This window comes from Oryctolagus cuniculus, chromosome 4 (genome assembly GCF_964237555.1).
Source record: "Oryctolagus cuniculus chromosome 4, mOryCun1.1, whole genome shotgun sequence".
Lineage (NCBI taxonomy): Eukaryota > Metazoa > Chordata > Mammalia > Lagomorpha > Leporidae > Oryctolagus > Oryctolagus cuniculus.
The window spans coordinates 15,548,776-15,561,405 of NC_091435.1; the positions used below are offsets into that span (position 1 = coordinate 15,548,776).

The window sequence follows — 12,630 nt, forward strand, 5'->3', positions numbered from 1 at the left end:
AATTCTTCAAAATCTATAGAAAAAAATTAAATCTCAGCGATATTAATATAGAACTAGAATATGGAACATTCCCACAAAACTCAGAGGAAATTAAGCCAACATGATCAAATCCTGATTTCCCCAGGGATGTGTCCTTGTCCTTTAACAGAGAAATAGTCTCCAAACCTACATTGTTTAAAATAGCCTATTCCCAGTGTTTCAATGTGACAGTCAAAGGAAATTAAGAAAAGCAGCGACACTGGATGCTACTCTTTCCCAGTGCTGCACCTGTATATAACCTGCTATAATCTTAGAATAAATACTGAAAGTCTCGCCCCTCTCCTCCGCCTCCTTCTCAGAGTTAAAGCAGCTCTGGTATTCTCCAAAATGTTGGTGTCCAAGAAGGTGATTTTCCATGAAGTCATGGGACAAGCCTTAGTTGGCCTTCTCTGAGACCCCCTAGCAGGTGCACGGGACCTGCCAGCACCCATCAGCGGCTTGCAGAGGCAACCTCTGCTTCCACCCACGAGTGAGATTTGATCCGACTGGAGGATGCAGCGCTCAATCGACTTTCAGCAGCACAGCGCGAAGTTGAGGCAGAGGCAGAAGGAGCGCGCCTGTGTGTGTGCCTGTGTGCCAGCGCGTCTAGATCGCTGGGGCTGGTGCGGCCGGTAAATAAAGGGTGGGGCAAGCGAAGGAAGCAGGCAGGCAAGCATTGAGAGAAGCCAGAGTGTGGCTCTGGTCCCAGTTCACCTGCCGGAGCTCATCCGGTTCGCTAGAGCCCCTGCACCAACTCACCCAGTTCCCTCTCCTTCTGGGTCCTCCTTCCCCCCTCCCACTCCCCTCCTTCTCCGCCTGCACCCCACCCCCAATCCTCCACTTTTGCATCTGACCAGAGGACGGATGAGGGAGACGCTCCCGCAAATTGAGGCAGCAACTTTGCTTCGCTGGTCTCCGGGTTCCGGCAGCAGGAGCGCGCTGGTCCTCGGCGGCGGCGTGCGGCCCATGGAGGAGGAGGAAGAGGAGCGGTGATGGGCTAGCGACACGAGCCAGGGGCCCGAGCGAGCTCAGCGAAGCCAGCCGGCTCCGCGTTCCCACGCCGCTTCCCTCCCTCCCGTCCGGTGGGGGAGCGCCCGGGGTGCAGACCCGGAACATCCAGGGAGGATGAAGAAGGGACCCGGCCCGAGTGGGGCGCATCTCGCGGACGTGCGGCAGCTGCTGTGCTCGGCATGAATTAAGAAGCCAAGAAGATGGAGCGCTGCACACTCCTCGCCCAGCCAGGGCTCGGGACCGCGGACACCAGCTGGGCACTCCTCTATTTCCTCTGTTTCGTCCTCCCCTCGTCCGCCCCGCAAGTACTCAGGATCGGTGAGTGAGCCCCGGGGAGCGCTCTGGGCTGCTGCGGACGCGGGGGACTCGGGCTCTGCCCGCGGCCAACACGGGCGCAGCGGGTCCCGGGCGAGGCGGCGCGCGCCGGCGCGGGGGTAGGAGCTGGGGATGGTGGAGGTCAATGCGCACGAAAAAGGGGGAGCCGCGTCACCGCTTCCCTCCTGGCTGGAGCCGGGGCTTCCCCAGGAGACGCAGTTGGCGGTTTTTTTCAGTCCCGGCTTGGGGAACACAGACAAGAGTGCTGAGATCCAGGCTCGTCCGGGGTTGGCACCTTATCCCGGGCGTGGGGTCTGCACCGCCGCAGCCACTTGAGTTGGGGGACAGGATAAGATCACCCAGCCGCCCGGGTGGAAGTCGAGCTGTGCTGATCCGCGGCTGTGGTCCCTGGCAGCCTGCACTCTGGGTACCCGCAAACGCGGCGCGATGTCAAGAGTAGAACACCCGGACCACTAGGAACGCGGGTCTAAGCTGGAGGCGGTTAGCCCTGAGCCTCCAAGTTTCCATCTGTGAGTTGTATTCTTCCACAAAGTCCGGAGGGTTCCACTATAAACGGGTAGAGTCTGGCTTTGACTCCTGGCTGAGGGTTCGAGGCGACGGTAGCATGGCCCCAGAGCACTTAAATTTCCCACTTGCTCCCCAGTCTACCCCTTCTTGCCCACCACTGAACACTATCTCCCTGGGAGACCTCTGGGCTTTGATCCTGAACCAGATAAAACAAGACTGGAAGGGAGAACGAACGTGGGAGTCCTGGGGCAGCCCAAAGAGCAGAAAGCAAGAGCAGTAGAAGGGGTGACAATTCATGGACCTAAATTTACAGCACGCAACTCCAAGATTTGGTCTATGGGGGCACTGAGCAATTTCTGGGCTCTTTGCATTAAAGCTGTTAACTCCTTTCCATCTACTCAACTTTGTGCTTTTGGTCTGTGTGCTCTCCTCATCGCCTCCTCCAGACTGTGTCACTGGAAGAGCCACAGGTGAAGATGTGACAGCACACAGGTCTCCTCCCACTTAGGCAGCAAGAGCTAAGCCTGGAGCTGTGGGGCTTCTAACTGGAACCCTCTACAGGGACAGAACATGAGAACATGCAAGAGACAGTGTCAGGCACTCCTGAGGCTGGACCACTTCTATAACTGTTCTAGTCCTGATTCACAATTAGCAAGCCCTTGGCAAAAATCCAGAACTTAGTGGAGTTTTTTGTTGTTTATTTTATTTCAACTTAGTTATTTTACAATAAATAGATGAAGTTTGCTACTTTGAATTGCATTTTCTGTAGGCATGTGGCATCTAGTATTCAAGGAAAGAAAAGATCCCAATTATGAATTCTTACTGCAGTCATGTTTTTCTAGACTATGGATAATGATAGTGCGTATTTCATTAGGTAATTTATACTATTTGCTAAAATAATTCCAACATACTACCTTAAAAAAATCACTTCTTTTTCAGAGCTAAAATATACTTCATTTGAGATATGATCTAGCATTAATATCCTGTTTTGGATGCAATCAACTCTACTCACTGGGGTTTAAAAAATTCTGGTGAACAATACAAACATGTAATGAGTCTGTGTTACAATTTCTAATGCTTATTAACTTAATTGGAGTTTTGCTTGTGTGTCATACATTTTGAAAGCGACAAACCTAAGCATGCTGGAAATGACTATGCCAGGAGGGAGAATTTTGCTTTCCTGTATCCCCCAAATCTAAAGGAAATCAAGGCGGGAGATGGAAAAGGATGTTCCAAGATGTATTTGTTCACATATCTGATTATTTTTACAAGCTCTAAGCAGTCACAATCATCCATTTAAAAGTAATTTTCAAAGTGAAAACAACCAACATGATTCAGTGACCTTAAAATATATGCCACAAGGTAATGAGATTTCCTTTTTCTAAATGGGAGCCAAAATGCATAAAGTGAAATTTCATGGTCTGGTGTTGTTTATGTGCAGCACAAATGTCTTACTCCTTCTGGCCCCAAGTGACCTGTGATTGGCATGGGCTCTACTACCCTGTATCTATCCAAGAACCTGCATATTTTTTAAATAGGTGATTCGACACCATGGAAACCAGCTACAGCTCAGAGGAAATCTGCCTTTCTACAGTGAGTGTGTCAGCCAAGTCCATCACTGAATACAAACTATCAAAGAGATTGAGGACTAAGCAAAAATGTGTGTGTAAGGAAGCAGAAGAACTAAATTGTATTCTATTGCACCTCTTATCTCTCTTTCAAACAAACTACCAACAATCCATCCAACTAACAAAACAGGGTTCTTAATTATGAACTTTTATGCTTTTCAGTAATTTAAAATATTCTGAAGAAAAATACAGCATTTACATCAGGGTGTTAATACTAAAGTACTTCTATATACAAGGCATTCAAATGCTTGACTGGATTAATCACTGCATAATCTACTTTTCTGGAAGGAGGACTGCTTCAACCTTTGAGGAAAGGTATAAAATTTAAGTTAAAATTCATGTAAACTAAATATTTGAGAAATCACTCAGTATGTATATATGTATGCTTCTTGCACACATTGCTAATATCCTTTGGAAAGTTCATAATCATATGCAGAAGTTAAGAGACATAAAGGAAAACAGTAGAACACTGATGTCCTAAACATTAGTACACTGGAGAAGTTTCCCATCAGTTTGCATGGACTAGAAATATAGTCCCAAAAATTCTATGACACTGCCAGGGTCATTTTTGTCTTTCTGTGGACACTGCTGTATGTCAACAACCAGTTAATTTTCTCACACAGCTAGTTGGTCTGTGTGCCACACAATCACAGTCATTCACTGAAAATGGGCAGCCAACTTATAAGTAGTGGTCATATCATGGTCTATGTATCCTTAGTAGATGGTGGCCCACCACCATGTATGGTGAAAACAATAACTCAATTGCTATGCAAATTGTAGAGCAGAATTATATTTGAAGTAATAATAACAGAAACATGTATTGACAGAGCATGTTTGTGTCCATCATCTAAACATGCACAATCGTGAAGATGGTGATACAGGCATAGGATTATAAGTTAAATGGTGGGTATCAAGGCTTTCTGCTCTGTGATTTGAAATGAAAAAGTACAGATTTGGGTCCAAGCTCTTTGATTTACTAGATTCACGTCCTAGTGAGAGTCATTTAGTCCACTAAGATTTTGTTTCTGCTTCTGAGAAATTGAGTTAAAACTAGATGAGACTTCATAGTTCCACTGATAAGAGTATGTGAAATAGAATATGAAAGGACTTTATTGAGTACCTAGATATATTAGTTGCATTGTTATTATTATTGTTGTTATCTTGGTTTTATTTTTGTGTTTTATTGTCTACATTTTCTTCCTGAACAAGGACTAAAGAGTCAATGTGCTATATTTCTATAAGATTATTGTATTTCTAGGCCTGATTTTCTTTTTCTGTGAATGAGTGGTAATGATGTCTGCCTTTTCTGTTTTCACAGGGGATGATCAAATACACTATTTTTTTAGTTGATTAAACAAACCACTGAATGAATTTAATATATTCCTACTGTGTAATTAAGTATTTCATATAAAAAGAAATATTGTAGAAACATATATGAATAGTATGAAACATTATAGTGAAATGTAATTGCCCAAATGCATTTATTTCCTCATGAGAGACCCAAGTCTATCTATGTCAATCATTACTTTGCTTGTAGAATCAATTTTGGAATATTTGAGTCTCAAGAGTCCCCAAAGTTCCAACTAATGTCTGTATTTTTTTATTTTTTCTTCAGTATACAAAAACTCACAACTTTATTCTTAATTCTTTCATCATTTCAGTATTTATTCTTTATTCAACAAATATAAATTGATCTTTCTATCTCCTACCATTAGTCATATATACTTCTAGGTACAAGACACACAATACTGAACAAAAAGGACCAACATATTTGCCCCCTGGAAGCTTGCATTCTGGTGATTTACAATATGTGTTACCCCTAGTCTTTCATCAGTACTTCAATGAAGACTCTTAAATTTTTTTCAAATATTATTCTGGGAGACTTTTCAGTAAATGCTCTACCATTGATTTATTATATTAATTGCATAGTCAGAATGGAATTGGTACCTCCACCTAATATGCATTGAGTACAGACAGCTTGGGTTCACACTACCACACCTGGAACAGAAATTCAGAGAATTGCTTTTGTTTAGGAAGATCCTCTTGGCCTGAGAGTGAATCATTGTGAGAGAGACACCTGTGCCTTGCAAAACATGGTCCTAACACTAATTTACAAACTCCAGCTTAGCCTTGAAAAATCTGAAAGAGGAAGAATCTAATAGCTTGAAAGACAGCAATGCCTAAATAATGTCAACATAGCTGTGCAATTGAGTGGATTGTTTTTCTTATGATTTTATCTACATTATTCATCTTTTTAGTTGATACAGATTTCATAGGTCTAAAGTCAACTCCATGCAGATCTCAACTGTGGCAACTTTTCCTGTATATTTTGTAATTTCTAGTTTTTTAAGAAAAACATGACTTGGTGACTTAAGTTCAAGTGCTACTTGGTAAAAATGAGGATATTTTAAATTTGCCACTTTGATCTCAAGTTCAAGCTCCTTGCATTAAATCATGCTGTACTTTGTATGGACTTACACACTGGGATCTTCAAAAAGTTCATGGAAAATGCATATCATGAAAAAACATGCATGGGTTTAAAAATGTTTTGCAACAAAATAAACACCTTTTAATTCCATTTTCTGTGAGCCGTTTGAAGTATCTGTATATACTAAGTTAAAATCAAATATAAGCAAAATGAACTGTTGCTTTTAGTTATTCAAAGATATCTAATTCAAAGATATATAAATAACAAAATTAGTGTGATTTACATTTCAAGCACTTAGCAAAGAGAAAAGTTAATATTATCAGTGACCCCACAGAATTTCTCTTCAAGAAGGGTTCAAGAAATGTGAACAAGTTGGAGGGAGAAGGCTTGTTACTTATGCCTAGCAAACCACTGTATTTAGTTTGTACAGTGGATTGGGATAGTTTTGAGGAAGGAATGTTGCAGATAATGATGGTGGATTCCCAGAGGTTCTCAATCCTCTTTTGCAGTCTGATAATTATCCATCGAATAAAGCAAATACATGTCCTAAAATTCTCCAAAAAATATTGGATCAGAACGAGTGACAGGGGCTCCACATAGGAGAGTCACCATTTTACCTCTGCTTTTAAATGGACTATCCTTGAAAATATTATATTTTTATTACCTTTTGAATAGAAAATAATATCAAATTCATGTCTTGTTGTAAAGATGAAATGTTATATGTAAAGATGTATGGTATATGGTAGGCCTAAATGAAGGAACCTCCATCTTTCTCTCTGCTAAAAGACTAGGAGTGTTAAGTTCTATGATAATGTATTAGTCTGATCAGTTAAGTGGGGGATACTTTCACTTGGGCAGTCATGAGGCATATTTGTATGAGGCTATTTTCAAAAAGAATATAGAGAATGCGTATTATGAGAACACTATGCTTAGATTGATAGATTGCAAAAACATTTTGCACTGAAATAAAACATATCTTCATTACATTTTCCCATAAATTTTTGAAATATTCTCATATATTAAAGATTATCTGAAATCTTACATAAAAGAAATTCTGAGTTTGTTTTGTTTAGTGCACGATCTCTCACATTTTAATAATCTGAAGACCCTTCCCTTACTTGAATCACACCTTTCATAACTAACTAGATTTATGTTCCCAGAAAATATGTGGCCAAAACATCTGCCAATAAAACTCATTGAAATTTCAATATACACATCAAATTTCACATGGCAATGCATCTTGCTGCTTTTTCAGTATAGCAGAGATTCTGCCCCCATGATATTTCAAGACTTTTTTCATAAAGCTTGAATAATACATTTAAGTACTTCTTGCTGTCTATTATTTAGAAAATGCTTCAAAACCACATAATCTATGCATTCTAAAGGTGCATTGTTTTTATTAGTGGAAAATGTATCTAGAGACCAGTGCCACACCTCACTAGGATAATCCTCCGCCTGCGGCGCTGGCACTCCAGGTTCTAGTCCCGGTTGGGGCGTCGGTTCTGTTCCGGTTGCTACTCTTCCAGTCCAGCTTTCTTCTGTGGCGCGGGAAAGCAGTGGAGGATGGCCCAAGTCCTTGGACCCTGCACCCGCATGGGAGACCAGGAGGAAGCACCTGGCTCCTGGCTTCGGATCTTGCTGCACGCGGGCTGCAGCGCACCAGGTGTGGCAGCCATTTGAGGGGTGAATCAATGGAAGGAAGACCTTTCTGTCTGTCTCTCTCTATTACTCTCTAACTCTACCTGTCAAAAAAAAAAAAAAAAATGTATCTAGAACCATTTCCCTAATTTGTCATGCACCAGACTTGCTTTTTAATATTATTGAGGAATCCAATTAGATTTGTGATATATTTTCTAGGACTATAACTTGTGGTACATGAAAAGACCTCTCTACATTTAAAGTTCAACCTATATATTCATTTTTAAATGTTTGTCTTATTTTTAAATGATAAATTTACATGGAAAATGGAAACATTCCAATGAAAAGAATGCATTATAATCTTATCAACTTCAATAATTTCTTGATTTATTGCTGAGATCAATGATGATGCTATATCAAATAGGAAAAAACCCTATCATCTTTTTATAAAATAATATATTTATGATAATAAATCAATGGGAAAGAGATAATCATGGAGGTAAAATGGCATAATATAAAATATTTAATTTTGGAATATCATTTATGAATCACCAAAAATAATTTTTAGAATGAATTTTCCAAATCACTTGGCTAATATTTCATTCCTTTTCTTGTTATTGCAAATTTATGGATTTTTAAAAACATATTAGCATATGTTTAAAATTTTTTTAAAATTAATTACAAATTGAAATTAAGAAGAAACAAAACTGACCAAATGAAGAGTAAATTCCTATTGACCACAAATGAATCTCACAGGAATACTATGAACAACTTGAAAATATTCTAAGTTATTCTGCATATTATTTCATGCGTTAATTTACTAATTAAATTTGAATGATCTGTTCATATTACATTTTTTTTTAATTATGATTTTTTTTTGACAGGCAGAGTGGACAGTGAGAGAGAGACAGAGAGAAAGGTCTTCCTTTGCCGTTGGTTCACCCTCCAATGGCCGCCGCGGCCGGCGCACTGCAGCTGGCGCACCGCGCTGATCCGATGGCAGGAGCCAGGTGCTTCTCCTGGTCTCCCATGGGGTGTAGGGCCCAAGCACTTGGGTCATCCTCCACTGCACTCCCTGGCCACAGCAGAGAGCTGGCCTGGAAGAGGGGCAACCGGGACAGAATCTGGCACCCCGACCGGGACTAGAACCCGGTGTGCCGGCGCCGCTAGGTGGAGGATTAACCTATTGAGCCGTGGCGCCGGCCTCATATTACATCTTTTAATGAAGTATTAGCTTATTAATATCCTAACCAAAGAGAGTTAAAGTGTACAAAATTTTATCTATTAAAAATCTAAAATTTGTACTGTATAATGTGAAAAAGGAGTTGAACAATGTAGATTCTGATACAAGAATAGTATGCTTTTATTTAACACAAATTTGATCATAATCATTGTCATCTACTATCAATTTGGAGATCAAGAGAACATTATAGTTTACTATTTCACATCAATCACACAAAAAGGGATGTCTTTATTTATTTATTAAAGATTTATTTATTTATTTATTTGGAAGTCAAAGTTACACAGAGAGAGGAGAGGCAGAGAGAGAAGTCTTCCATCTGCCAGTTCACCGCACAATTGGCAGCAACAGCCAGAGATGTGCCAATTGGAAGTCAAGAGCAAGGAGCCTCCTCCAAATCTACCAACGTGGGTGCAGGGCCCCAAAGATTTGGGCCATCTTCTACTGCTTTCCCAGGTCATAGCAGAGAACTGGTGCCCATAGGGGAAGCCGGCATTGCAAGCGGCAGCTTTACCCGCTAAGCCACAGTGCCAGCCCCCAAAAAGGACATCTTTAAATGCATTACTTATTACAGTAAAAAAATCCAAAGAAGACAACCAATGTTAAGGCAAAATACATGTTTTATTTGATTATTGATTAAAACCCAACCAAAACATTTGCTAGTATGTTCACAAATATCTTCCAAAATTGTCAGCCAAGAGTGTCCAGATACAATTACACCCAAATAGCAGACCTGGCCCTAGAGCTCCTTGGAGAAATGGATAATTCTAGCAATGGGGAAGGAAATACACAAGGACCTTGGGATATCTTGTGGTGGTAGAAAAAAAAAAAAATAAGTACTCCAAAAATCCCCTTCATGTAAGTATGTTAAATAAAAGCCAACCGAATGGGCTCCCATGAGTCCATATTGAAACAGTAAGTGATTAAGTAGAATCATGGGGATGAAGAAACGTATTTTCCAAAGATGAATCTGGTGAACAAATCATGTTGATGATATTTATCCTTGATGTAATACAAATGAAATTTTACTTTATCTTCCTCCTCAAAACCCAGAACCTCTCACTCTAATCATCAGAAAACTTAAAAAAAAATTATAATAGATGACATTAAATACCATTCAAAACATATGGCCAATACTCATCCAAACAGTGAAGGTCATAAAATAAAATTCTGAGAAACTGTCATTGCCAAGAGCATCCTAAGGAAACATGGTAACTAGATGTAATGTGGTATTTTGGGTGGCATTGTAAAATAGAAAAGTGACAATGTGTAATAACTAAGGACTTTGAAGAAAGATTGATGTTAAGTAATACGTCAATACTGGTTCATTAATTTCAACAAAAGAAACATAATAATGTAAGATGATAATAATAGAGGAAACTAAATGTGTCATATAGGGAATTTTCTGTATTACCTTCTTATCTATACATCTAAACTTTTAAGTAATAAATTGTATTTTTAAAAAAGGCTCAACCTACATAAAGCTCTTTTCTGATATTACTATTCCTACCTACTCTGCAGTACAGAAAGATTTCTGATTAATTTTATCAAGGGAAATAGGAAAACTATTGTCCATTCCATATGATATGCTGCATCAAGAGTTTTCTAAAAGTATCATTAAAATGAAGACAATGACATTTAATGTAGGAAAAATCATTAAAAGGAATAAACTTTATATAACAATTGCTATTGATAAAATGCAATGGTTATATCTCTTCTTTAGAATTCTGCAATGAGAAAATCAGGCATTAGCTGTTTCTGTCCATTAGCATCCTGGTATTCAGCTCTTAAATACTTTTTGTACTTAATTAAATATAATTTAACTTTGAATATTGATTTAATCATTGCACCATACTTTATTAGAGGCATTAAATACCAATGTCCTTGAGTGAATAGTCATAGCAAACAATTTACATGGTTTTCTTTTCTTGGCAAAATTGTCTAAATATGCTTTTAAAAATCAATACTTAATTCCCAGATCTGATAAAGTACTTCATAATTTATATCAGGGAAAGGATAGTAAAAACCATGCTTTTTCCTTTTTAATGAGAACTCAATTACAACTTTTAAGGATTTTCTTTTCTTTTTTATAAATTTTAAACTTTAAAATATTGAATTAGATATGTTGACAGCCCATAAACAGAAGCTGCATTTTGATGACCTGACTATGTTTATATTGTAGAAGATATTGCTGTACTTTGTCTCCTAAAAATGGATTAGTGGAAGGGAGACATCTTTCAAGTCTAAGGCAATATTCGCCTTTTGAATTCTGGGCCTGTGTGTTCCTTTTGTTCACAGGATATATTTGAACCCTAAGGCTGTTTCTTTACATGTCCACTGAATTGGCAAGAAACTTTATAAATGACTGTGAATGCTCAGCAGGAGGCAATAGTTAAGAAAATAGTACTATAAACTTAAGAAGTAAAGGATCTATAAATATTGGCCTTATGATGAAAGTCATGTGTTAAAATAAAGAATTCTTACAAAACAATGTAGACCATTGTACATAGTTTGAATCTTTGAGCTGGAAATTTATACAATTTACTCTTGCTTATATGTAAGAACTTTTAGTTAGTGAATGTGAAAAGGAAGGCCATTTGTCTTGTAAAAACAGCAGAATTGTGGCCAAATTTTTCTTTCATTTTGATTCCTATTAATATTTTGCTCACTTTGAAAATGACTGATTAAAGCTACATTTATGTAGATTCTAGATTATTTAAGCAGTTGTTTGCATGCAGAGATAATGGAATAAAGATGGAATGACAGTACTTCCAATTCTGGTGGCTCCTGTCTTGACAGTATTGCATCATCTTTGAATAAATCCATGCCCAGCATCTAGTAGTGAACAGGTGCACTGATACACCAGCCAATCTCATCCACATCTGCAGTAACCCGTACAGTGTCTGCTCTATTTTGTGTGTGTGTGGTTTTTTTTTTTGTTTTTTTTTGTTTGTTTGTTTTTGTTTTTTTTTTTTGGTTATTGTGACAAACTAAAGCGCTTTGTGGAGGTATCCAACTGTGTCATATGAGTCCTTAACGTTTGTTAAGTCATGGCATCAAGTGTGTGGAACTTTGTTCATTTTCTTGTCATTAAACTTAGCTATCATAGAACCCTCTATTTCCACTGATGACAAATCACGATCCTCCCTATCTATTTAAAGTGTAAAGTTCTATGAATCTATTTCCTCCCTTTTCCCTTTGGAGATTAAAGACAGCCCATGTTAAGGGAGACACATTTGCCCTCATTCCCCTAGGAAATCCAGAGGGTGAGCTTGTGTTGTCTGTTCTCGGCTATTGGCCTCTAACTCCTTTGCCTCCCTTGTTCACAGCCTGAGTGGTGAACACCATGCGTGGTTTACCCTGCTGCTGTTGCCATTTGGAGACTCAGTGCACATTCTCATAGGTTGTTTTCCCAACATCTCATCAGGGTATAATCTATGACCCACTCAGGGGCACTCAGCCATATCTAACATTCAAGGCCAGCTCACTACCTCAGGCCCTTTCCATGCAAGTATGTATACTCTGCCTCCATCTCTCCAGGAGGCATTTTGCATGATGAAGTGTGCGTGGTGATTCCTCACCCCAAGAGAACCAACAGAACATCATTTAGGGCCCAATTAACATGAAAGAGTTAATGATGCTTTGTTACATCTGTGGAACATTTGTCAGAAAATAGTATTAAACTACAAGGAAATGCCTTAAGGGAAAAAAAAGCAGTTGTTAAATAGAAAATAGAACTAATTGTTATAAATAGTGGTTAATTATCAGCTAAAAATGTTCAGCATACTCTCCTTGGAATTATAATTGAATGGTAAAGAGAGAGA

The 12,630-nt window shown here is 39.1% G+C and overlaps 1 protein-coding gene across 12 annotated transcripts in view; it reads left to right on the top strand.

The window, feature by feature from the left end:
* The first annotated feature begins 345 nt into the window (after positions 1-345).
* GRIK1 (glutamate ionotropic receptor kainate type subunit 1) overlaps positions 346-12,630 on the top strand; it is a 437,503-nt gene continuing 425,218 nt past the window's right edge. For 3 of the 12 annotated variants that reach the window (XM_070071887.1, XM_017347204.3, XM_051819208.2), the window contains exon 1: positions 352-1,347. In XM_070071887.1, coding sequence (XP_069927988.1) covers positions 1,230-1,347 — 118 coding nt within the window. In that variant the 5' untranslated portion in view covers positions 352-1,229. Of the gene's footprint in view, positions 1,348-3,503; positions 3,816-12,630 lie in introns of those variants that run through there. The other 9 variants (XR_011387736.1, XM_070071886.1, XM_051819209.2 and 6 more) reach the window with 7 other exon arrangements.